The following is a 27,842-nucleotide window of genomic DNA, read 5'->3' on the forward strand; positions in this document are numbered from 1 at the left end:
CAAATCATTTGGATTTGATTCTTAAGTGTGATGGGAAGATTAATCGCTCTATTTCAATATATTCTTGGACCAAAGGTAGGGACAAATTGGGAATTGTTGAAAGCTTAGGGTGGGACCTTGCTTACCAGGTGAAATCCATCACCTGAGACCCAAGATGATCACCAAGGGAGAAGGAGTGGTAGGAACCCTTCCTTAAGATATCCTTGGCCCAAGGAAAGAAGGTAGGTGGGAGGCCACCTGCCAAGACCCTCAGATGTGTAGCTTGTTTTGAAAACTGGTTATTACCTTGACTCTCCATTTCCATAGAGGCGAAGCTCCATCCCACCCGGCACCTGTACAAGTGTCTGCTGCTAATTAAGAGAGAGACAGATGGAGGAAGGTTTAGTTTAATTTTGAAGCCTTGGTTCCTTCAAGGCAATTAGGCTGATTGGAAGGAAAGCACCTTTTTCATTCTTTCTTCCTCTTTTTAAATGAAGAAAAATCAAAACGGAGAGGACCAGTGTTGTTGGAAGCCTCGCACATCTGTTACCTGGTTGGCTTGTTAACCACCTGCCCACGAGGTACCTTGGTTGGTTAGGTTAATGCATTTATTAATGGGGCTTACAAGGCTGCTCAATGAATCTGTGATTTCCTTCACAAGCCGCTTTTTAATATAGTAAGACAGGGACCACAATGCACAACACCGAGAGTGGCCAGGTAAGTATTTCTTTCCCATCCTCGCTATCTAAATCAGAGGGGATGAAAAAGAGGATTTCACAAAAATTGCATTTCCTCGTTATGGAAACAGTTCATCCACCTAACCACCAACCACATCCTTGTTGAAATGATCTTGAACATAACTCTTTGAAGGATGGTTTTATGCCCCATGCAGCAAGTCTGTACCTGCTCTGCACTTGTCAAAAACACCTCTGAGTCATGTGGAGGGGGGACAGACAAACAAATAGATGTGAACGATATAATCCTGCATACAGGACATTAGATGATCTGATGACCCCTTGTTTTCTTCACTTTATTACATACATATCCTTTCAGTTTTTGAAGCTACCATGCCACTTCCCACCTCAGGCCTTTTGCAGATGTTGTTCTGTATCAGTTATCTACTGCTGCGTAACAAATTACCCCAAAACTTAGTGGCTTAACATAGCAACTGCTTATTGGGCTTGTGGTTCTGGATCAGCTGGGAAGTTCTTCTGGTTTGGGCTGGCTTGGCTGCTCTTGGCCAGGCTTACTTAGTGTCTGTGATGAGCTGGCAGGTGGGCTAATGGCTGCACAGTCTAGGATGGCCTCACTGGGTATCTGGCAGGTAGCAGGCTGCTGTTGGCTGTGGTGAACATGGGCACCTGGACTGCATGTTTCTCATCCTTCAGGGGGCTAACCTGGGCTTCCTTTTTCATATGGAGGCAGGGTTCCAAGATCTGATAACAGAAGCTGCAGAACTTCTAAAAGCCCAGGCTTGGGATGTGCGTGACATAATTTCTGCTACAGTCTACTGGTTAAAGCCAGTCACAAGGTCAGGCCATGTTCATAGGATAGGGAAATAGACTCCACCTCTCGATGGAAGGAACTGCAAAGTACTACAGCTGTTTTTGCAATACACCCCATGTGCGCTCACCTGGGTGCTGTTTCTGTTACTCTTCACTTTCAGATTCCAACTAAGCATCCTCAAGGATACCTTCCCTAACCGGCACCTCATCCCAAACGTATCAAGGCCCCTTCTTGTGTCGTCTCATAGGGACAGCTAGGCACTCGGTACACATGGCAGCTGGAGGGAAGCAAAGAGGGAAGGAAGAAAGGAAGGAAGGGTGGTTAGTTTGGATGAGTGCTTCCTTTGTGCTTGGCTGGATATCTGGCACAGAGCGCTCAGTAAATGTGTGTTGGATTTAATCCAGTGCCTCTTTCATAAGCCAGAAGACAGACAAAATATATGTAGTGACTAGTTACTCTCTTTCAGAATTGTGTTATATAGCTTATATGTCTCATATAATTTATTCTTAACAATAAACCTCAGAGTAGTTATATTATCCTCATTTTACAGCAAAAGAAATAGAGATAAAGGAGTTTGACATTCCCAAGGTCTCATAGACTCAGGTCTGTCTGATTCCAAAGCCTACAGACTTTTCTGTCCCACCCTTGCCCCATATACCAAACACTCTCTATGTTCAGGGGTTTCCCAATGACAGGTTCACCAAGAGACAAATTCAGGGTTGGGTGTGGAGAAGGATGTATTGTAGGTTCTCCACGGGCGACTCCGTGATTCCTCCTAATGGGAGCTGCTTCCCATACCTGCACTGATAGGGCAAGAATTGAATGCCCCTGGGACTATTTTTCTTTAGAACTTTTTGAGAGGACATCACCTGTCCCACCTGTCGGGGCACCTGTTTCATAATCAATTTCCTCAGTTTGTCAGAAACGGGAACCTTCCAATGCATTCCTTGCTCTGAGCTTCCCTTAGACTCGTCCATGGTCTGGAAAGAGGAATTTGGGAATAAATGGTTCTGGATCGTGCCCGGGGACATAATGAGGGTGGGTGAGACTTTCAGTAAGACACTGAAAGCAGTTTAGTGAGAGCAAATAGATGTGAAAATGGAAAACTAGAAAAGAGCAGTCAGGACTATGATAGCGCAGAGGTTGCTGAGGGAGCCAGGGAATCAGAAAGCATCACCTTAGCTTAACCTTGAAAGATGAATAACAGAGCATCTGATGTAAATGAAGGGGTGAGACACGTCAGCTCCCTCCTCTGGTTCTCCGACCAGCTCAGAGACCTCATTATTAATACTCATAAGACTGGATAGTTCTTTATAGCACTTACTATATTTCTACTTCTATGTAATTTGTGGGATTATTTGGTCACATTCTGTCCTTCCCTCATAGAATGTCCACCCCACGAGGACAGGGACCTTGTCTGTTTCTGATTCTCCCAATGTCCTTATATTTACAATGTCTACCACCTGGACCGTGCCTATTTGATGTATGACTAAATGACTGGGAAAAATTGCTGGGAGAGGTTTTGGTAAATGGTAACATGGTCAGTTTTAGAAATATGCCTTTGGGAGACTTCCGTGGCAGTCCAGTGGTTAAGACTCTGAGCTTCCACTGCAAGGGGCACGGGTTTCATCCTTGTTTGGGGAACTAAGATCCCGCAAGCTGAACAGTGCGGCCAAACAAAACGTAACAAAACAAAACAAAAGAGGAAATATACTTTTGGCTGTAGTGTGGACAGTGGCCTGGGGGAGGTGAGACTGAAGGCAGGGGAGCCAGTTTGGTGGCAGAAGTAGAGCAGCATTTAAAGCAAGGAGGAGGCATAGCAGAGGTTAGAGAAGCATTTCGTAGGTATGATGGGAAGGACCTGTGGGTTAGCAGTTGTGCTGAGGAGAAGAGGAGGGTGACATCAGCACCTGCTCCTGTGTTTCTGGCTTGAGTAACTAGAGAGTTGGTGTTCCCACTCGTGAGAGAAGGAAGAGCCTGGAGAACAGATGTGAATGATGTTGATGGGTTCAGTCTTGGCCACCTTGAGTGGGAGATGCCAGTGACTCTGTCCTGGAGGTAACCGGATACATGAATTTTGAAGTCCAAGGAGGGATGTCAGAGCATCCTTCTGCTGAAACATCATGGCATTGGAAACCTAGAACTTTCCTCTGGAAGACGCGATTCTAATGCCAACTTGAATGTAACTCATACCACCTTAAGGAGTGCATGGTATTTCGGGAATGTGTGCTCTTCCCATGTCGGTAGCTATTCCCTAGTTCCTTTTGGCATTGATATTCTGTATCTTCAGACAGCTCTAGAATTCAAGGAAGGGGGGACATTCTCTTCAAAGATTACATTACTCAGGGTTGTTTACATTAAACATGGACAGAAACCCAACTTAAACTGTATTAAGCCTGGAAGGTTAACATGTGGCTTCCAGGGGTGCTGTGTTGAGGAATCTAAGCAAAGGCCATGCTAGCTAGGAAAGAGCTCTGTGATCAATGAGTGATGTCTGCCACAGATGCAGAAGGGGCAAGCGGGGGCATATGTGCTCACTCATTCCTGAAAACAGAGCTTTCCCTCTACGGCCTTTCAAAAGCATCAAATAATGTCTAATGGAGTTAGGTTCTACCTTGGCTCAGCCGCTAGCTGCGGGTAACCTCAATTAAATGATTTCATGTTCCTTAGCTTGACAGTTTCCGCATCTGTCAAGCAGAGGTCATAATCCCTGTCTTTCCCACCTCTTGTGGTTGAAAGGATCGAATGAGAAAAGAAACGTGGAAGGGCAGTGACCTCCAGGAATTTACGTAATCTCACACACGTAACAGTATGGGATGCTGGAAGTGTGGATTAAAGAGCAGCACATATTTCTGGACTCCTGAGAGATATATGTTCAAGAGTTTATTGCTAAGACATTAATTTAAAAAGTGTAGAGGATATTCTAATAAAAGAATTGTGAGAGAAAATAAAGTCTCAGAAAGTTATCAAATAAATTGAGAAAGAAGGCAGGAAAGAAAGAAAGGAAGAGAGGGAGGGAGGAAGAGAGAGAGAGAAAAGAAAACAAAAAAGAGAGAAAGAAAGAAAGGAATCATTCAGTGCTTTAGAGTGTGGTGAATGAAGCAGAAATTGGTATAATTCTTTTGTAGCATAGTTGGCAATATGTATAAAGGGCCTTAATAATGTTTACAGCCTTTGGCCAAGTAATTCCACTTCAGATAATTTATTTCATGGCTGGATAGTAAATATTTCAGGCTATGTGGGCCATGAAGTCTCTGTCACAAGCACTCAGATCTGCTGTTGCACTGCAGACAGGTGAAGGAATGGGCATGGCAGCATTCCGGTAAAACTTTATTTATGAAAATGGGTGGCAGCTAGCTCGATCCATAGGCTATAGTTTTCCACCCTCTGATATAGATTAAAGAATATTTTAAGAATTATTTTACATTCAAAATTCTAAATACTAAGAGAGCTTTAGTCTAAAAAATTCTCATTTCAGATTGATTTATATTAGCAAAATATTGGCACAGCTTGAATGGTCATCCATAGGATGAATGATTAATTTTCACAGTTTTGCTCACTGAAATATTATGTAGGTATTAGAATGCTGTTTGCTAGTGATTTATAACAACATGAAGAAGTGCTTGCTAGAATGTTGCATGAGAAATTACAGTTATTTATAATAATGATGATAATGGTGGTGGCTAATATCTAAGCACATTACGTATGGCATCACTTAAACCTCTAAACAACCCTATGAAATATCCTTTTTTATTGTAACCACTTTCCTGATGCAGAAGCTGTTGGTAATAAAAGTTATTTACCAAAGTTACACTGCTAGTAGGTGGCAGAAGTGGGATTTGAACACAGGTCTGCTTAACTGCTAAAAGCAAAAACAAAAGCACTAACACAAATTCCAAATGAAACTCTTTATTGAGAAAACCAGGAGAAAATACACCCAAGTATTGATACCGACTGTGTTGGGCGGTAGCTGATAGATACGAATATTTCTCAATGTGTTCGATATTTTCTCTAATGAGAAGCATCATTTTCATAATGAAGAAAGAACAACACTTGCATTTTATAAGAAAGGCAAGGGTGGCGGAGTGCTAGGTGTGATTGTGAAGGAAGAAGGATTTGGGGGGAACTAGAGATTCCCTTGTGGATGCCCTCGCCTTCTTGGTCCTCCTCTTGTTGGTGGAAAACACATGACCCTGTCTTCCTTCCTTCTGTCTGCTCCGGGTGGAGTTTCTAGTGTGTGTCTCGTTTGGACTGTTGGCCCACTGAGATGCTGTTCTTGGGTTGACCTGCTAATCCCTAACTGTCTTTCTCTCTCTCCTCTCTCTCCCTCTCTCTGCTCTCTCCTCCCCACTTCGTCCACCTACCTGTCGCATCGTACAGCCGACAAGGTAAATGATGACTTCTACTCCAAGCGACGGCACCTGGCCGAGCTGGCCGCCAAGGGGAACTTGCCTCTGCATCCCGTAAGAGTGGAGGATGAGCCGCGGGCCTTCAGTCCTGAGCATGGCCCCGCCAAGCAGAACGGACAGAAGTCCCGCACCAACAAGACGCCCTCCCACCCCCTGGCCTACAATTCCACTGCCAACTTTAAGAGCTGGGACCCCAAGGATCAATCTCTTCGGCGGCAGCAAGCTTATGGGAACAAGGGCAAGCTGGGCACGGCTGAGTCCAGCTCCAGCGACCCCTTGGGAACTCGCACCCAGCACTACCCACCCCCGCAGCCATACTTCATCACCAACAGCAAAACGGAAGTGACTGTCTGAGCTGTCGCTACAGGGGACATCCTGGAGACCACACTCAACTGAGAGAGGCAAAAAATACCCCAACACACACCCTCCCTGTCCCTCGCCCGCACACCCACCCACACGTTCACCCTCCACACCGACCGACGACAAACCTACTGGTGACATGGAATCACGCTTTTCCTGTGTCATGCCTAACACGTGTCGGCGGGCAGCTGAGCAAGACCGGAACGTGGACGGTCAGCAATACAGCCAAGGGGAAACTGAGGCACCCGCTTTCGACTTCAGGGTCGAGGTGGCCAACTCACATGCCTAAACCGTGGGGCTGATTTTTCTTTTCCTCCTGACTTGAAACAAATCCATGATGAAAAAAAAAAGTAGCACAATTTAGAGAAATTGTCCATTTGAGCACATATACCATTGACCATGCATTGTCTGTTTCTGGGTGAAAGAGCCAGAAAGGATGGAAGGTGGGGTAGAAAAGAGGGGTCGCTGGTGCACTTGATAAGCATTTTCTAATCCCAGGAAGTAGTGATGTGGACATAAAATTGTGATGAGCGTGAGACAGTAACTGGACCCCCCCCCCCCACCATGCTATTTATATACTTCTTACATCATCAAGGTTGGAAGCAAAAACAACACACACTCAAACTCACAAAAAATAAATAGACCCTGAACCCACTGACAGTGATGGGAAAGAAAGAACTTTTTTAGACAACTCCCATAAAGACTGTGGAAATGGGAGGGGTAGGCTTTTATGGCAGGGAGAGGGTCCAGAGAGTCTTAAATAACTATTTTTTAAAAAAAGGAAAATAAAATAGAATCCCACTACAAAACAGACAAGAACAGCAAAGTAACTTTTGTCCAACGTCTTCAAGACTTAGGAAATCAACAACGTCGTCAAGAACAAACAAACAAAATTCACAGTTGAAATGTCGGCGAGAGGTGAGAAGGGGACCCAGAGCCTCCGATTTCTGGCGTTGTCCCCCCGCCTCCGAGACAAGAAACAGAGACAGAAACCAATCCTCTATTAACTGTCTATCCCCGACTCCCTTCCCCTTCAGCCTGTTGCTGCCACCGCTGCCGAATTTCAACTGCTTTGGACTGAAAATGTCATAAGCGTGGGTGGTGCCTTCAATGTGTCACTGTTGAATGACAGTCTTGTTTCCCAAGTGCAACCTGTGTTCTTTTAGCCTTCCTGCCTCCTGTCTTTCTGCAGTAGTAGAAGGTGTTTCCGTCCTCTGTTTGTTGGTGAGCCCACCCGATCCCACACTCTGAGGGGGAATGCTGCAACTTGCAAAGACCAAGACCTCCCTCCCCCGCACACTGTCAAAACTCCCCGAGTCCCACCCCAAGCTCCCCAAACCTAGCGTGGGACCCAAGCATTCCTGGTCCCATCATTCCCAGGATAGGTAGATAGACAAACGATCCCTCCAAACCACTTCCCCAGATACTGCAATGCGTTCATTTCCCATCCACGATACCCCGGGGTTGTTGTTCAGATGGGTTCTCATAGCTAATGGGTGTCCCAATAAAGACAGTTTTCCTAATAGACTGATTTGTTTAGTGGAAGCCCAAAGAGAGAGGTTGACGGAGAAGAGATTTTCATTTAAGGTGAGAAGTTTTCAACCAGTCCCTTAAATGGCTTAGCTAATTAACAGGAACCTTGGAGAGACCCCCAGCTCTTCTGATGTCAGAAACTGAACGTGGTCTGAACAAGACCCTTCCTGGAATGCTGGACATCAGCGTTCTGCTTCCCCATCTCTCTGACATCATGGGATCGGGGAAACCAGCTGTTTATACTCTTCTTTACTCCCAGCTGATCTGGGGACATTGACAGTGCATTTTATCTCTCTGGGCTTTAGTCTTCCACTTGAAACATGGGGAATTGGGGCGAGATCAAGCTTTTCAAGCTTTTTGAAATAGCAAAACCTCTGCCCATTAAAAAAAAAAAAGAAAAGAAATCGTGCCCAGGAGACCCTCTGTCAGATCCTGGCGAATGTGAGGCTCTGTGCTGGGTGAGGCAGAGCTGGAGGTTTAGTGCCTGCTTTCTCAGCCTCTTGGCTGAAACCCCAGTGCTACCCACTGTGGAGTAACGACTAGTGGGCTTGGTCAGTGTTTCCTTGATGTTAGTTATCTGTGTACCTGCCGCACACTTTTGGCATCTTTGTGTATTCCTATCACAATATTTGTACCTAAATTGATACATTTTTAATACATTTAACTTTTGAAAGGAAAACTGTCAGTATCACAAACAGAAAACCAATATCAGTCACCCTGAATAGAAAATAAGTGTAAAATAAGGACAAAGGCAACAGCGCAGAGATTGTTATGTTCTAGCTACAGGCTATTACCCGCAGAAGGGTTTGAACCTGGAGCCTGGCGTTTGCTCCCCTTCTTTCTTTTCCCTTCCTTCTTTTCTCTCTCCCTCTCCCCTTTTCTTGATTAAAAACAGATTAGCAGACGTTGAAGAGTTGTTAAAGATATACCGGCACCCATTGGAGACTTTCTCCTTGAAGTACTCAAATGGGCTGACAAAAGGGAATCATTTCCTATGTGACTCAGTGGTAGTTAGTGCTCTATCCATGTACTACTAAAAATCATCTTGCGTTCACTAGTGGTGCACAGCGCATACTTCAGGAAATAGTGGATTGGCTTGTTTGGTGAGGTTCCCTCCAGCTCCAAAGTTCTATCATTCTAGTCTCCCTTTTAGCTCCTTTCTGCTCCTTTCCCTCAACCCCCTTATCCCGGCCCTGATGAAGGACCTTTCTCGGTCTCTGAATCTACAGGATTTATTCGTTGTGTTCCTTCTCTTCTGAGTAAACCGCACCCAGTGAATTTTGTAACCTGGAGGTCTGCAGCTATAATTTCGGCAGTGAAGTTGCAGCTTGGTCCGTAAGAAGTAACAGTGGTGAGAGCCCAAGAAGAGCAGTACTTAGCCTCGTTACCTTCCAGTTGGCTTTGGGAGCTGAACTGAAGCGGGGGAAGGGAGGGAGTTTGGACAGGGAAGTTTATTCTCTGGCTTCTTCTAGGGAGGTATGGCAGACCTCATGATACTGAAAGGTTATCATGACCTGTAGAACTGTGCCTGCCATGTATCAACAAGGATCCTCTAGCTAGAATGGGGAGACTTAGAAGCGAGAAACCAGAACAAAGCAGGGAGACTATCCCCGCCCCATCTCCTGCCCTGGCAGTAACCTCTTCTTACCTTTAGCTACCCCCCAACTTCCAACCCAACAGGGCCAGAGTCTGACTTCCCTTTGCCCTCCCAGAGCGTCTCAGCCTCCGTCAGCCTTGGGCTCCGCCTGGCATTTCCATCTAACTCCCCCCAGTTTTTTTGTGTGTAAATGGAGCATATTTTATGTGCGAATATTTTAGTAACCATATGTTCTGCAAGTAAACCTGTGTTAATACTTGTCAACGACTGCAGAGTTTATGATACCAATAATACTTCCTACAATGAAGAAAAAAACACATTTGTTTGTTTTCTAAGAATGTTTATTTGTAAACATATGTATTCACTATATTAATATGAATTTCTTACCTGGCAATAAAACTGATTATATGTGATGCTGTTGGGGTTACCATGTATCTTTCTAGGGTTACCATGTATCATCCTAATCTGAGTTTTCACCAGGGAGCACCAGTGTTAGCATAGGGAGCTAAATCCTTAATATTCTGAGGGTACGAGAAATCATTACAGATAAAGGAAGATTTTAGTTAATAGCAACAGATTTTCCGGGAGACATTTTTGTTTGAAAGGTTCTTGGTAAGAGTCTTGTGTCATGTCTGTTAATTCATCTCCTGCCTTAAAATATATATCATGGCTCGGTCTCCCTGATCATAACTAAATCTAACCTTAATGGTCAAGATTCTTGCTGAGATTTGCACTTCTGTTTTTACCAGTGACCAGGTTTGTAAAAGACACAAATATGGAAAGTATGGGGGATTGGATTCTTCCACTGTTTATTAAATTTTATTTCCTGCCTGCCTTCTGTTAGCATTAAATTTGAGTTCTCAGGTCGAAACCTGCCTTAATATGGTTCCACCAGGGAGGGGTTCTGAGAGAAGAATTTGAGGGCAAGGAGTTTATTTGGGAAAGGAAGGGAACACTGGTTGGTGTTGGGGAGGTGAAACGGGAAGAAAACCAGCTAATAAAGGATGATTTATCACATCAGCTATCGATATGAGTGACTACAGTTTAATGCTGCAAGGAAACTGGGAGAATTATCCCACCCAAGTGGGCATGGAGCTGGGGTGTTTACCCACCAACTCTCATCAGACATCATTTGAGCATTGCTTTCAAGAGGTGTTAATGTTTAGACAGCCCCAGGCCATCATGTGCAAGGACAGAGGGATTTCCATGGTGGCAAAGAAAGCCCCAGGCACAGAGATGCAAGGGTGGAGAGATTTCGAAGAGAGAAACGAGAACAAAGCAGGGGGACTGTCCCTTCTCACCCCATGCCCTGGCACTAATTGGAAGTCAGCCATCGTGTACCGAAGTCCTAAAGACACAGGGATGGGGGTGAGGGCTCCCGGGGCTGCTCAAAGCTGGATGTCTGAGTTTTCCTGGGAATGAAGCTTCCGCTCTCTGGATACTTGGAGAAGTTGTCAATAGGGATAGTGGACCACAAACTGCAGTCAGAGTGAGGGTCCTTTCTCTGGTATCTGGAGATCCTTCAGTAGTCGCAGGTCACTTAGTGTCTCCCAGAGCAGACCCCACTGCTCTCTCTCTGGGGCATAGTTACAGTCATCAGAGACGTCTGGTTGGCAGAGGATGCTTTTCCAGTACTCAGGAACCGTTCAGATCAGGGGAGTTACCGAGCAGCACACATCACAGCCCTGTGGATGCTTCAATAGGATAGAAACTCATGCCTCTTGGGGGCTGGGGGGCAGTGACAGGCGCTTCCATTAGTGAAGCTGTCTGCTTGGTTACAAGTCATAGACAACAACAACAACCACCGTATCAATTATATTTGTAGAGCTCTCACGATGTGCCAAACACTGTTGAAGACTTGATGTGACGGTCGCATTTGTTCATCACAACTGTATAAGGTAGGCACTGTTAGCTTTGGAGGTGAGAGACGTATCGAAAACGTGAGTAATTTTGCCCAAAGTGATTCAACTGTTAAGTGGTAGAACTGGGATTCGAACTCCAGAGCTCGTACTTTAACTACTGTACAGTTGTTCTCACTTGTATGAACCTGTGAGTCAGTGGGGAAATTTGATAAAGATGCTGATCCCTGAGCTCCATAGGTCTGAATGTGGGCCCAGGATTCAGTGTTTGTAAGAGACACTGCCTCCTCGCAGTGGACCACCCCCGAGAGGCGTGTGCATGATGCCAGTTCCCTGATCATCCCATATCTGTGAGCTCTTCCTGTGGACCTTGGGATGCAGAAGGAAATGAGATGAAGGTGTGTGCTTCCAAAGAGAGGGAACTTCATCTTTTAGTTTCGTGTCCAATGTCAAAAGGTCGTGTCCTCTGATGGGCAGAGGACTGACTCTAGAAGAACTGGTTGCTGGTATCGATTCCAATGCTAATTTGCCATGTGCCCTGGGCCCTGAAAATAGCCCTCTTTGGGACTCTGTTTCTTCCCCCAAGAAGGAGGAGGCTGGGATAGATAATCTCCAATCCTGCTCCCTTGCTTGAGTGAGTGGTCCCCCTCCCATCACTGTACCATTTGGTATAGTCAACAGGATTGACTCCCTTCTTACTTCCAAAAGTTTGCTCCTGGATAAACAGGATTTTGCTGGGTGTAATAATAATCACTATGGTAATGGCTTTTGTGCGCTGAACACTTGCTATGTACCTGGCTTTATGCTAAGGGTTTTCCGTTGCTCTAACATCTATGGACTAGCTTGGAGGTTCTTAACTTTTTTTGAGTCATGGACTCCCTTGGTGGTCTGGTAAAACCTATGGATCCTTTCTCAAAATATTGACTTTAAATGCATAGAATAAACTGCATAGGATTACAAAACAAACCTATTATCTTGAAATACAGTGATGAAAATATTCTTAAAATCCACATTTGTGATATAGTAATATATGTGATTTTTAACTCATGCGTTAAAGAACAAGACCTAATGACAGGTTTCAAGGTAGTGCTGAGCACAAGCAATTCTTTGAGCTCTCTGCTACCACTACAGTTTGATGCGACAATATCTGTGCTTCTGTTGGTGACGTCGTTTCATTTAGAGACTAGTGAACATGAAGATGTTATTTTGTACTATCCAAGGTCCCAAACCCACTGGATTCTATCCATGGAGCCCCTTGACAGTCTGGAGGTCTAGGTTAAGCATTCATGGATTCGTAGGACTTAGAGCTACTTACCTATTTTCTTCATACTTCTAGTTTCTCATCTTTTAAAAATAGGGACAATAATAGTATCTTTATTATTGGCTGTTGTGAGAAATAAAATAATCGATTAAACACATTAATTAACTGTTAGTAAACACTTAAGAGTTAGCTCTTGTTATCATAATTATTATTTCAGCGAATCCTTATGATAACCGTAGGAAAGAGCACTTTATTATCCACCACTCCCAGAGGAAACTGAGGCTCAGAGAAATTAAATTGGCACAAAGTAACACAACAAGTCAGTGCCAGGGCTGATTGAAACCCAGATCTTTGCGATGCAAACTCAAGCTCTTGACCACATGCCATGTTGTATGATTTTTTTCTTTTTTTAGCAGTTATATTAAATGTCCTCACTACTCCCTGGAATGAAGCCAGTCAGACACTAGGATGTATCCCAGTGATGTCTCCAGTTCTCCTTCCCTCCCGAAGGAGAAAGGCAGATGTCAGAGATTCAGGAAGCCCTTGTCAGACGTGTCTGGGGATTATTTAAAGGCATGTTGGAAACAGTTAATAATCACGTCCTTCCGTTCAAAATAAGCTCCCCCCAGCCCAGTGCTTAGAAGATCCCAATTACAAGGACCTCAGTGTCCCAGAAATTTTCGGTTTCTTTTATTTAAAAAATCCATCCCATTAGAAATACATTCATCACCTAAAAACTGAAATGAGTTTTCCTTATCAATTCAGACATTCTCAGCCTTGAAAGATGATAATCATCATAATCATAATAATAGCAACAACTCCTTCTGGTATTAATTATTGAGTTTTTATTATGTGCCAGGTACTAGGTTAGGCACTGTAGGTGCCTTGCCTCATTTTCTCCTTTCATCAGTGCTCTGAGGAAGAGGCATCATTCCCATTTTTGAGCTGGGGAAAACTGAGGCTCAGAGAGGTGAAATGACTCATCCAAGATTTTACATGTAGTGAATAGCAGGGTCGGAATTGAAACCCAGATTTGTATGATTCAAGCCAACCCTATCACAACATTTCATTCTTGCATGATCTATATCTGTGCTTGCATCCTTTGCGGTAAATAATTGGAAACCGTAATGCATTCCAAAATTGTTCCAAGAAGATACAGTTAAGTCCGGGGAAAAATATACTCTGGATCAGGTAGTATCCACTGGTCAATATCCATTCCTACTATGTGTCACTGACCTGGAGACATTGAACTCGGTCTGATGCTGCCTCAGTTGTTGCTTCTGTCCTTAATGTCCTTCAAAAAAACAGACTTGACCTTCAGAATGCTTTAGTGTCTGTGAGGTGGAAAGAAAGCAGGGCTGGAAGAGGCCTCTGGGGCAAGCAGACAGGAAGCTAGGAATTTTAACTTAGTATGCCTTAATTTTGTATGCCTGGCAAAAGTCACTTTCCCTCTCTAAGAGGCCATGCAATCTTTTGGATAAGAGTAGGACCTCTGGAGTTCAAGGAACCATGTCTGAATCCAAGTGGGCATAATAATAGCATCTATCGAAGGACTGTTATGAGAATGAAATAAGACAATTTAGATAAAGCTCTGAGCACAGTTCACTGGTAATTTATTTTCAATATTTTAAAACCTCATTCAGAAATCATCACACACTCAGGCCCTGCAGAAGGCATTAGAAGAAAATCACTCTTCTTTGCTTTGGGTAAGACATGTCTGAACTTCGTTTGGTGCCTTTCCCTCCAATTCTTTGGCTGTTGGTGATGTCATGAGCATATCAAGGAACTGATTTTACTGCACACCTAATTAGATATAGTTATGATGAATTTTAAGAAATGGGAAAGAAAATAAATTTTTGCTCAATGAATGTGGTTTGTTCAACAGAATTTTTCAGATCTAGAGGTTTATAGAGGATAAGTCATAATTAACGAGATCCATGGTAGTAAAAATGGTTGTGAACTCCTGGCTTCATATTAGTTATGTATTGCAGCATAACCATGTAATTACTCCAAAACTTAGCTTTAAAAACAGCACACATTTATTGTCAGGGGTCAGGAATCTGAGCACTGCTTAGCAACATCCCATGAGCCTACAATCAAGGTGTCAGCCAGGGTTAAAGTCTCATCTGAAGGCTCAAGAGGAGAAAGATCTGCTTGTAAGCCCGGTTCCTCCAGGATTGTTGGACTGAGAGCCTTGCTCAATAAATGTCATCTGTTACCATCATCAGCAGCAGCAGCTTAATTAACAAAACTTATACTCTGTGTTAAGAAATTTACATACCTCATCTTTAATCCTCCCAGCAACTCTGAAAGTGTTAGTAACTCCATTTCATAGATAAGGAAACTGAGAAGTTTAATGACTTACTTAAGGTCACAGAGCAAGTGCTGGTGTGGCTTTCAAAACCTAGTTTAGAGTATCTGGTTCCACCATTTCCAGCATCTCACTTAGCCCTCTTGAAGTTACTGGTATAACTTAAGTTATCTGGATCCAGTTATGGAGGTAAAACCTTTGTAGGAGAAGAATATCTACGTCGTCAGCTTGGTATCTCACTTATTTTCTTGTCAGATTCCAAATCCCAACTTGCGCTGTGTTGTACAGTTCAAAGAAAGCATTTAACATCAAGAAATGTCACGGTTGCTAGAAATAATTTTGTCACATCCTCTTGAAATTTTCCTCTTTGCAAGTTCAGAGGTTTCAGTTAGATTCAAATCTTATAAATCCTCTTTTTAAAACATTATAAAAAGGACAGCTCATCTTTAAAAATCTCAGCATCCAAATAGAACAGTACATTGTCTTCATCTTAAAAGGGACAAAATGGGAAGATTCTAAAGGGGCAGTTTTTGATGTGCAGGTGCCTTATTTTCTAGTAATTGGAAGTTTTTGATGCCGTAATTTTGTTTTTGTGCCGCAGTGTCCACTTATCAAAGGCAGTTGAGATGAATATATAAGAATTCTACAGGTTGGGTGTCAGTTGAGTCCCCAGATTCAGGTTACCAAAAGTTAACGCCATGTAGGTCTTGAAGCCTTTACCCTGGGTCTCATTATTTGCTACGGGTATCTGCCTCATGGGTATATAATACTTTCTCAAACTGAGTCAACAAAATTTGGGGGAAAATTTACAGACTTCTGAGAGTTTGGTTCTTCTCAAAGCACCTCATATTCACTCAATAAATACAGAGCACCTACTATGTGCCAAGTGTTATACTAGGTCTTGAGGATACAAGGATCCCTTCTGCCACCATCACTTCCCCTTAAAAACAAAGGAAGATGGAAGATGGACAAATGGAAAAGCAAGTACCATATAGAGAGACATCATGGACAGAGGAAAGCCTTGATGTCAGATAGCCTTGGGTTCATATTTCCTCCCTAGCACCTCAAGCTATGTGACCCTCGGGAAATTACTGAGCTTTTTCAGAGCCTAGGTTTTCTCGTCTCTAAAATGAACACAGTCAGACCTACCTTGCAATGTTATTTGGGCGTCTGAGATAAGCTGTGTGAAACATTCAGTCATGGTGGATGCTCAAAAAATTGGAGCTATTATTAATAGGAAGCACTTGCTTATCGTTGATTCCTACTCATTGGAAACCAACTTGGTTTTTGCCTTTTGTTTATGTTAGGATCCCCAGAAACAGATCCCAAGACAAGGATTCACGTTCAAGGTACAAGGGGATCCCAGGAGGAACTGGAAGGGAATGGTAGAAGTTAGACACAAGGGGAAGAAGCCAAACAAGGATGCAATTTCAGGGAATGTCCCATGGAGTGTACTCTGGTGTGTACGCGCCTCAGAATTTGCACCAACCCCAAGCACAGAAGCTGGGCTTTCATTCTTTCATTCTTACATCTGCCAATCATTAGCCAAAGGGATGGCAACCTCAGGAACTCTGGCTCACTGCATGTGAGGGGAAAGTGGTGCCAGTAGCCCCAGGGAACGCCTCCACAGAGGGTCTCAGGTGCTTGAAGTTAGAATCAAAGGCACACGGAATCCGGAAGAGAGGTGCATGGAAATAGGAACGGGGTTATGAGGGCATCTAGGTGAAGCACCAACTCTGTCGGTCATGCCTCCCTTTTCTGACTGCTGGAGGGCATTAGCCCTGGCCCAACTAACCCCAGTAAGCAAGATGAGTTTTCTTTGGTTTATAAACACAGGAAGTTTGGAGAATTTATCTGTCCAAACTTGGCTAATGGAGGCATTGGGGCATAGCTTCGGGGTCAGCCTGATTTAAGAGAGAACCTCAGGCTAGCTTTTTACAACCCGTGTGACTTTGGGCCACTGATTTGGCCTCTCTGACTTAAAGTTTCTCATTTATAAACTAGGAATATTGATACACTTTCCGTAGGCTTGTTCTAGGCTGAGATGTCTTTATGTTTACTGATTGCTTGGACAGCGTATCTACTGAGCAGCTGCTCTGTGTCAGCTCAGGGCTAAGCCTTGGTACCCTGAAATGAATCAGACACAGGCCCTGCCTCCCAAGATCTTGGCACCGAGTGGAGGAGGCCGACATACACATAACAGACTCTGTCCTTCCTTGTACGTTCTCCCTCTCTCTTTCTCTGTCTCCCTCTCTCTGTTTTATTTTTTGATCTGTCCCTTCTCTCCTTCCTTCCACCCCACTTCCTTCCTCCTTCACTTTCTCTCTCCGTTTCTGTCTTGCATCCTCCTACCACACAGACCTAGTTTTTCTTTCAACTGGACGATATCCAACCTTCTGCCCTGTGAAGTTCCCGCTGCTATTTTCCAAGGCCCTTCTGAAGCTTGCAGAGTCTGTGAAGTTCCGGGAGATTCAATTCAACACAGACCCTCAGGTGTGACAGAAAGTGACGTGGAGAAAACAGAAATCCATCCAGAGCTTCAGTTAAAGCTTGGGCGTGGGGAAGGTGGGAGGGGAGGAGGGTGAAACTAGCACCCCCGAGTGGGCAGCCCTGGGGACTGACAAATAGAATATGTGGCTCGTTACTTTGGGGGGGATGGGGGTTGGGGATGGGGGCAGGGTCTGGGCGAGAGGTTATTTCCCTGCTGGCTGGCAGATGGGTGGCCTCAAGTGCAGTGGTGTAGGAATCAGGCAATTCATAGTTTTAATTCTAGCGCTGAAACTGGCCGTGTGATCTTGGATGTTGTTTCGTCATCCTCATGATACAGAGGCTGTGATCTTTTAGGGCTGCTCTGGTCCTCGTGGCCAGGATTTCTGCTTTTGAAAATCTCTGACTCCTCCCCACATTGGGCCTCAGTCTTGGAATGGCACCCATGGGGTGCTTCTATAATAACAAGCAGCTTTTTTTTCATTCCAGCGTTCTGGAGGATGAGTAGCTTTGGGCTTGAGAAAGATCTTGATTCAGGGCCCTGGAAACAGACTCTGTTGGCTGGAACCCAGGTACCATTTTATTGTGAAGGTCAGGGCAGCTGCTCTGGGTGGAGAGGGAAACTCTCATGACTTGTATAAGACAGTATTCAGACTCAAATATCATAATTCAGTAGGTCTGGAGGCCCTGGCATCAGTATTTTAAGAAACACGCTAGGAATTCTTATGTGGGTAGTTGATGGACCACAGTTGGAGAGTCACTTCTGCACACCTGGGCTTGGCTCTGCCCCCAGTACACCAATGTAGCTGTGGAAGGCCCCTGAGCATCTTTCCTTGTCTGCACGATAGGACTTTTCACCCCCGCCCTGTATTCTGCAGGATTTCTGTCGGGAACCGTTGAAATGGCAGATGGCAAAATTCTAAGGATCAAAGATGATGGCCTTTGTGCATGAGGTCGCATCACCCCCAAGGTCCCACCTCTCTATTCTCAGAGGCAAAGGGACTTTAGACCGAGAATATTCAAGTGAACACTTCATCCCCTCGCTGCACCTTCTACATCACACACCACTTGAGTCCCACTTCACCTCCTCTTGGTCAGTTGGTTTTACCTGAGCTGCGGCTGTGGCAGCTGGCCAGGTCTACCCAGGGAGCATCTGGCCCAGGTGAGCTGTAGAGCTATTACGTTCTGTCCCAGCGACTTCCTGCCTCCATCGGGCAGGACAGTGTCAGAAAGCAGCCCAGTCATTCTGAAGCATGTGCAATGCTGGAAGTGTGAGGGGTCACACCCCATGAGCCAAACCTTGACCAATGGGATGGGAGTTGGTGGTGCCTATTCCCCACTTCCGTCTCTCGGGCAGACAATTCTGAGCGCATTCTATCAGCTCCCCAGGGGTCCTAGTGGGCTGGAGCCTACCTACTCAGTGGTTTTCAGGTCCATGAAGCCCTCTGCTGTTGGCTTTTCCTCCTTTCCTGTTTCCTTTTCCCAGTCCCTCCTGCTTTTCCTTAGAATCACTTCCTAAAAGAACTACCTTGAAGCTTCTACTTTGTACCAATATCACATGGCAAACCTCATATAAAAGGTTCTCTAGAGCCATTCTTTCAGTTACAGCCTTAATCCTGAATCTCTCATCCAGGCCCACCTGGACAGCCTAGAAGAAATGAACAAGTTTCTAGAAACATATAGCCTGCCAAAACTGAATGAAGAAGAAAAAGATCATTTGAACAGACGGATCACTAGAAGTAAAATAGAATCTGTAATTTAAAAAAAAAACCTCCCTATTGGAACTATATTCAATATCCTGTGATAAACCATAATGGAAAAGAATATAAAAAAAGAATGTGTATATGTATATATATATGTATAACTGAATCACTTTGCTGTACCGAAGAAAGTAACACAACATTGTAAATCAACTATACTTCAAAAAAAAAAAAAAAAAAAAACCACTCCCTGCAAACAAAAGTCCAGGACTGGATGGCTTCACTGGGGAATTCTCCCAAACACACAAAGAACTTATACTGATCCTTCTCAAACTCTTCCAAAAGATTGAAGAGGAGGGAACACTCCCAAAGTCATTCTATGAAGCCACCATCACCCTGATACCAAAATCAGTCAAAGACACCACCAAAAAAGAAAATTACAGGCCAAACCCCGCTGCCCACACCATGCTCCCTCCTGTAACGTATTCAGTTATTTCAAGGACCCATCGTTTCTCCAGCTGGCAGGGAAATACATCCACTTGGGCACTAATTATCCTTAAACAAGAGTATTATGAAACACCCCCATTAGGTCAAAAGGTGAGCACAGAGAGGGGTGTCATTCAATTTCTCCTAACACTCCCTAAGATTAAGAAGACAGAAATGAGATGCCATTGAAAGTTACTATTCTTCACTTTTTAAAAATCCTCCCACTTCCTGTTTCTCTTGGGAGATTGAAAAGTGTCTTCTCGCACATTTCTCATTACCACAACTGAATGAGAATTCTAATTAGGGCTACTGCACACTTTGGTGGTAGTTATCAAAGGCTCTGGCTCCTTATTTGCCAGGCTGCCGGTCTTTGCATCCTCGCCAAAGATGCCCTCCATCATAATAATCCTAATAGCTATCATTTATTGAAAGTCTACTTCGTGCCAGGCAATTTGCATACATTAGCACCAGTCCTCGCAAAAATCATATGAGGTGGAAACTATTAACCCTAATTTTAGAGGAGGAAAGTGAGGCTCAGCTGGTGAAGTGATTGCCTTGAAGCCATACAGCTAGGGACGGGCAGACCTGGGATTCAAACTCAAGTCTATTCTCTGGTCAGGAACTTTTCATGTCTAGCCTTCACAGGGGATCTTGGGGAGAGAGAAGGTAAGACAACAAGACAACTTGTCACCACTTCCGGAAGGGCCATCCGTTCCAATCAGGATGTTGGTTATGAGTTATTATGTCTTCAGCCTTGGTTTCTTGGTCGCTCTGGGAACAGTGCTATAGTTTAGGGGATCCCAGGAGACTCTGAAACATCCCATTAGAAGGACAGTAAAAGCAGACCCAAGAATTGACAGATTGCTATTCATTATTCTGTTATTTCTGAACTCTTCCATCTGTGGAACGGGGGACTGTCAGCAATTACCACGATGTCCTTTCCAGAAAGGGACCTCTTGGTCTGGCTAAAATCTCGCCCAGAATTGAACAGAATCTTGGCGTAAATCCTCCTGATGTGATGTCAAACTTCAGCTGTCTCTGGGGCTTCCCAGCGAATCTTCAGTGGACAACTTGGGGGCAAAGTGAGAGAACCAGACTTTTGCAAAGGAAGGAACAGTCCCCTCTGGGATTTTTAAGTGCCAGTCATCTTGTGGAGCAGCTGCATGCAGAGGCAACATGGTCTTGTCATGGATCAGCAGACTAATACTGGGTAACAGAGGATCAGGTGTGAGTGGGGATTGTCTGCATAGCAAGAGAGAAGTGGGGTCTGTTCCCTCTCCTCCCAGCAGGGGCTTCTATCATTTTGAATTTTATTTTTTTATACAGCAGGTTTTTATTAGTTATCCATTTTATACATATTAGTGTATATATGTCAATCCCAATCTCCCAATTCATCACACACACACACCCGGCACCTTCCCCCCTTGGTGTCCACATGTTTGTGCTCTACATCTGTGTCTCTATTTCTGCCCTGCAAACCGGTTCATCTGTACCATATCATTTTGCTTTTTCTCTTTTTTCTCTGTCTCTGCTTATCCTCTGAGTGTCCACACACCTGTATACCTGACTGTACCAGGTCAAAGCATTATTGACATCTATGAAAACTCCTGACTCTCCCATCCTTTTTCTTCCCCTCCTCTATTCTGGTTCTGCCCCTTCCTGTATCTTTTTCCTCCATATTCTTTTTTCACCTCTGTTCCTCTCCTTCAACTTAACTTTTCTTTCTTCCTTCCTTCCTTCCTTCCTTCCTTCCTTTCTTCCTTCCTTCCTTCCTTCCTTCCTTCGTCCCTCCCTCCCTACCTCCCTCTCTCTTTCTTTCTTTCTAAAATTCTCTTTCTGTCTAGTCTAGTCTCTTTCTGTTTCTCTTCTCTGGCTTTCCATCTCTGGAACTCTGTCTCTCTTCTCTGTCTCTCTGTTTCTCTCATTCGCTCTCTTTTTCATATACATACAAAGGATTATTCTATCTCGTGGACAGTCCACATTAAACCATCACCACCATCTTCCATTCCTACAAGTGTTGTCCCAAACAAGCACCGTTCGAGTTCAGAGGATAGAAGTTACACCCACGTCTGGCTGACTCCAAAGCTTGTGCTGTTAGAAGCTGCCGCAATCTCCCTCTTTTTCACTTTCCATGTCCAGTCAGTTTCCAGTTCTTGCCAGTCTCATGCTCAAAATAGTTCTCAAACATGATATCCACCTCTCCATCCTTCCTATTAATTTATTCATTCGACCTGTACTACTTGAGCACCTGTCGATATCTGTAGTAGGTCTGGGACAAGTGACAGAAAAGACAGAATAAGATGTGATCCAGGTCTACTATGGAATGACACAACCACTAGCTTTGTATAAGTTTTCATTACTTCATGCCTGGGCTAATAAATCAAGTTTTTCTCAACCTACTCTCCATACTGCAGCTATATTACCTACAATTTTGTTTAAACCCTTTAATGGGATCTCTTCCCTGTAGGGTAAAGATGGGTCATATAACAACTTCCATAGCCTGTCCTGCAACCTCCCCAGACTCATCTTTTACCATCCTCTACCTTCTCATGTTCTGGGAGAATCAGGCTGTTGGAAGTTCCCCCGTGTATCCACCATCCTGTTTCCTCCTACCTGGCCTGGTTCTTTCCTCTGCCCGGAATGCCTTTCCTTCTACATGTGGTTAACCGTACTCATTACTTAAGACTCAGATCAGAATCTTCCCAACCCTCTCAGCCTGGATTAGATGCTCCTCCTTGTGGCCTGTAAATATCTATTATTGACATTTTAACCCTTTTTATAATCATCTGCTTAAGTATCTTTCTTTCTGCTAGTCCGGGAGCTCCTTAAAAATGAATTTGTCACTGAAGTCCCATTGCCTAGGACAGGGTGCAGAGTAAGGCAATGGATAAATACATGAATGAATGAGTGATTAAATGAAAGAATGCTACTTTTAGTACACCTTGTTGCCTTTCTGAGCAGGGAATAGTCCAGGACTCACTAAGCACAGAGGACAATTTGTGGTTTGAAAGCCTAGGCACTGAAAACCTTCCTTGGGTGGTGGTATGGAGGATGTCTTAGACCTCTTGGAGCACCTGATGCGACCCTTTCCCCAGAAAACACACACACACAATATATCTGATATAGTCGTAGGGAATTCATGGATTCTTGATGCCCATATGTTGCCCTCTGGATCCCTTGAGGCTGCTATTAAGAACTCCAGCTCTAGAAGTGATGCCAGAGTTCAGATGATCTGCCAGAGAATCTCTGTCCATTTAGGAAGTTTTTTAGGAGCACAGATTGCATGAGAAGTCTGTGCTTCTGTGCCTCCTGGGACATCACATTCTCTGTTGAATGAAGACTTTGGCCTTTGATGTGGTAACCTTTCTAGACAATGTTTTCTTCCTGTGTTGCTGCTGATATGATGTGCTTTATTATCACCCTGGAAAGTGAACTGATTGATTTTTGGAGATATTGCATAGGGTAATTGAATGTTATTAAGCTGGTTGGTCTAAGTTGCATCTGGTCTACCTCTTATTCATTACGTGACCAGTTACTTAACTTCTGGAACTCTCTTTCCTCATCACTAAGACTGGGCTAATAATAACAGACTCACAAGATGTTAAATAGGTAACACTCAAGAGTGGTGACTAGGACAGTATCTGGTGTGTGATACATGCTCAACAGTCATGCAGTCATCATCATCACCACCACCATCATCATTTTACCTAGGATTCAGGTCTCTTGATCTGACTATGAGATGTTTTACCTTTACAGTATTAAATTATTTTGATCATTCCTTTTTGTAAAGCAAGAAGGATGCTAGCAAAGATCATTCCCCCCGGGTGTCATTTCCACCAATTTAAATATTGTGCTTCTGAGGAGCAATCCGGATGTCTTTGCAGATGTTACCACCTCTATATGCGTGTTCACCTGGAATCAAACGTTGCTTGTAAAAAGCCCTTAACTTGACCTTTAGAGTTGGAATGCTTTCTCTCGCCTTAATGTTTTAGACTTCCTTCTGTGCTACTTGAAGCTGATGAAATCTGAAATCTGCCCATTTTATGCTTCTTGTAGGAAAACCTAGTTTAAACACTTAATTTTATTGGTGACTTAAACCCGTGTTTGCCATTTTCTTTGCAAAGAACTCTGAGATTTTGAAAGCAGTCCTCTGCAAATAAAAACATCATGACCAGACTGCTCAGCACACCCTGTGTTCATGGATAGCTTTGCAAATGGAAAAAAAAAAAAAAGTGCAATTTCCTAATTCCAAGTGGTTGGAATTTGCCTAGAAAATCTTAGCATCCCTGAGGCCATGTAATTTAGTGTTCCTGACACCATCTGCCATCCTCTTCCCCAGCCTTGGTGTTCTTCCCCTACGACCCCACTGGGAGACAGTAAAACTTTGATTACCTACAAGAGTCAGAATACAGAAGATTCCGAAAGAATAAAATTTCTGGTTCATTAGGGAATCATCCAGTAGAAAAAATTATTGGGCAGACTAATTTTCAGTACTGCCACTGCCACTTATTAACTGTGTGTCTTTGGTCAAGTCACTTAACTTTCCAGGGTATTTGTTACTCCAGCCAAGAAATGGGAATAGAAATGGAAATATTTCAAGATTACCTTGAGGATTAGAAATAGATTTGCAAAGCATATGGCATATAATAGGTTCTCAATAAGAGTTGGTTCCCTTGTCTTCTACTTTTTCACAAACAAAACTTATTTTCGATGCTCTTCAGGAGTCTCGTGGTAAAATGTTCTAAATGGGGAAGTTTAGGGTGCTTTGGGAGTCCATAGAAGAGGAAGCTAACCCAGCCTGGATTAGTTTCAGAGTTCAGTTCAAACTGAGGTTCTTCCTAACTCCGGAGCCCAAGACTCTCACCAGATCTCTCCAAGCTCGTGGAGATTGAGGATTTACTCTGAAATGGAACAGGAATGAAATTTGAGGCGTCCAAATCCTTGCACTGATGACATTCACTATGCCCTTTCTTATCATCCAAATGCTCTGTTTGCAACACTTTCTAACTTCATGTAGGAAGAAGCTGGTGGGTTAATGGTGTCACCTGTCTACCCGGTGCCATGTGCTGAGGCCACATGATCATGAATGGATATGGGTTGGTGACCAGGGCTTTCATGAGTTTGGGACAACTGACAAATAAAATTGTGAAATGGAAGTTTGTGAGATTCAAACTCATCTGTGGTCAACTCTCTCAGGATGAGATGTAAACATCCTCAAGATCAAAACATCTCTTGCCTCGCCTCCAGGTTCTGTGGCTGAGGATAACGGTGGATGGGAGTTTGCTGGCAGGTGCAGCCCTCAGGGGTGTCACTGTGCAGCTTTCACTCCGACATGACAACAGCTTCAAAGGCGGGAGATAGATAACGAAGGCATTAATTAAATCAGCCATCCCAGGTAGGGTCCGTCTACAGAGACTCAGAAAATGAAGGTAGGAGCCACGAGTTCCCTCTGAGGTTCAGGATGAAAGGAAACCAGCCCCCCCACCAGCCTCTAATGCCCTCAAACAATCTGGCAAAACAACAGGCTTGTCAGTCATCCAGTGAGGAAAACTGGTCCTGATGTGCTCAGAACCATAAAAGAATGGGGTTGATACCAGCTGTAAATTGATGTGAGGCAGCTTGAGCTCCTACACAGGTGATCACAGCCAGAATGTGTTGGTTTTCATGAAATATCTTTAAAAGTCCAAATTCCTGATTCTGGAATCCATAGCAGTCTGGTGGATTTCAGCCTCATTTCTCAGCTCCCTCCTTCCCCAAACACGTTAGTTTCTTTTAGCGCTTGCAGCACCCTGTCTATATTAGACCCAGAACAGAGGTAAGATGTATCTCTGTCATAGGAGGTTTTAATGTATTTCCACGTGGAGGAGAGGGAGTGGACGCATTGACTTCCTGAGGCCCAAGGGAATTCTATCCTATCCTATCCACCTATTTATTCAACAAGTATTCATCGAGCATATACATAGCATCAAACCATGTGATATATGCTGAGGATATAGAAACTAAAGATATCTGGTCCCTTCTCTCCAAGAGTGCAAGTTGAGGATGGCAGACAGAAACTACTCCTTTTTAAGCAAAAGATAATCAAACAAAAGCAAGCAACTTTAGAGGATTTTACTTTTAAGAAATCATTGCCAACATCCTGAGTGTCTTGGCCACCAATTCACATTGCAATCAATCTTCTAAAATCTAATTCATCTCCGTCTGCAGGCTTGGGTGGTGAGAATTTCTGTTCTTAAGATATGGGATCAGAAAAGAATGATTCCGTTCTGCTCACCAGACATCAGATAAGAAAGTACGTGCCTATTTTGTTTTGTTTTGTTTTGTTTTTGCATTGTCATGTTCAGTGGATGCTTCTTAAGATGTGTTAATTTTCTAGCAAAGCAGTTTCATGCACAGAGTTAAAAATATCAATCAGCTTCGTAAGGAAAATCAGAGGTCCTCTTTCCCCACGTGTCCTGTTCTCCCCTCTTGGGTACCTTCGCAGGGGCAAAGAGTTTTAATGGTTAGCTCTGTATTTCTAAATATGCACAGATTACTATTTCTTGACTGATTTTCCCCAGACGTTATTTATTGATTTCTCTCTTTGGCAAGATAAGAATTTAGTTCTCTTATGGGGGGTGAGTTCTTTTCTTAATCTTGGACTGAAATGGGGATTCTGTGATTCTCAGAGCCTGCAGTGCTTCTCAGAATCCCCTATAGACTGTTCCCACCTTGAGGCTTGTCCAGGCTAGAGGGAGAGAGAGCTTTGATGGGGGCAATGTTGCCAGGTTCAGACACACAAGCTGCCTTCCCACAGGCATTGGCTATTGCTGTTTCCCAGTTGGAATTGCTCAGGGAGCTCTAGGCCTCCTGGAAGATAGGCAAGCATTGCAAATACTTTACAGAAAACTTTGGGGATGGAACACTGTTTGGCTGGAAGTCCAAGGATAGCTCTGAGGACCCTGCTGTTGGGGGAACTGAGTAGGTGGTAGTGGGTGGAGCAGAGAGAAGAAAGGACATCTGCATGGCACTTGTATTGTTATCAACCAGGGTTCTTGGCCTTCCTTAATCAATAGAAATTAATAAGAGGCCAGACAGGAAATTCAGGCAAGGCTTTATTGGGGCCACTGCTGCAGCAGGGGGGAGTGAAAACAAGTAACAGATGCCCTTGGTCGCTCCCCGAGGGGTGTGGTAGGCTGATTCCTGATATGGGGTGAGGGTAGGGGCGGGGCCAGAGATTGGGCCTGAGAGGCGTCTTAGGTGGCTTGCCCACCCCTTTGGTGGTGGTGTATGTGGGGGGCATGCGCAGCCCTGATTTTGCTCCCGGCTCTTCAAAAGTGGCAGTTGGGTGTTTGGTTTTTTGTATCTTGTTGTCCATAATTTGCCCCAACTGCACACACATGTAGTTATTTTTAGTCCCTTATAGTTTCTTTGTATTTTGTTGTTCGAGGGGATGTTTTGTCCAGGTGCAAGCACTGCAGCCAAGAGTCCCACGTCCCAGCCTGTGTCAGTATAACTCAGCAAAGGGAAGGCATAAGACCCTAATAACTGGACTTTCCTGGTGGCACAGTGGTTAAGAATCCACCTGCCAATGTAGGGGACATGGGTTCGAGCCCTGGTCTGGGAAGATCCCACATGCCGCAGAGCAACTAAGCCTGTGCGCCACGACTACTGAGCCTGCGCTCTAGAGCCCGCGAGCCACAACTACTGAGCCCACGTGCCACAACCACTGAGCCTGCGCTCTAGAGCCCGTGAGCCACAACTACTGAAGCCCGCACATCTAGAGCCCGCGCTCTGCAATGAGAAGCCCGTGCACCGCAACGAAGAGTAGCCCCTGCTCGCTGCAACTAGAGAAAGCCTGCGCGCAGCAACGAAGACCCAATGCAGCCAAAAAAAAAAAAAAGACCTTAATAACTCTCAGGAATAAGACTTTAATATAGATAACAAGCCATGGGGAAGCCAAGGGATTTTTCAGTACACGCTGCTGGGAGAAATATTGGTTAGCAATTTGGCAAAAACTCAGGTTGATCCCTCACGTCAGATTTAACACTGAAAAAAGAAGAAAAAATAAACCTTTCAGTTAGAGTCAAAGCCTTTACATTTTTAGTAAAAACAAGCACCAGAACAAAATAAAATTGAACATTTATTAAGTTGCAGAGACAGAGACGATATGGGTGGATAAAATCACAAAACCAAAGATTGATGTACTTAATTATATATTTTGAAAGTCTTTGGTTTAAAAATTTTTAAAAGGAAGCAAAATGGGACAATATTCTAAGTGAAGATGACAAACCCAGGCTTGATATTCTTAACATGAAAGGGCTTATAAAATTATTATGAAAATCACTAAGATCCTGAAAGCTAAAATAGACAGG

The 27,842-nt window shown here is 44.0% G+C and overlaps 1 protein-coding gene across 2 annotated transcripts in view; it reads left to right on the forward strand.

Annotated features, from left to right (window-relative positions):
• SHISA9 (shisa family member 9) overlaps positions 1 to 9,797 on the forward strand; it is a 293,564-nt gene extending 283,767 nt beyond the window's left edge. For both annotated transcript variants that reach the window (XM_049699770.1, XM_033428780.2), the window contains one exon: positions 5,866 to 9,797. In XM_049699770.1, coding sequence (XP_049555727.1) covers positions 5,866 to 6,248 — 383 coding nt within the window. In that variant the 3' untranslated portion in view covers positions 6,249 to 9,797. The remainder of the gene's footprint in view (positions 1 to 5,865) is intronic.
• Positions 9,798 to 27,842: the final 18,045 nt, after the last annotated feature.

Source organism: Orcinus orca, chromosome 16 (assembly GCF_937001465.1).
Source record: "Orcinus orca chromosome 16, mOrcOrc1.1, whole genome shotgun sequence".
Classification (NCBI taxonomy): Eukaryota; Metazoa; Chordata; class Mammalia; order Artiodactyla; family Delphinidae; genus Orcinus; species Orcinus orca.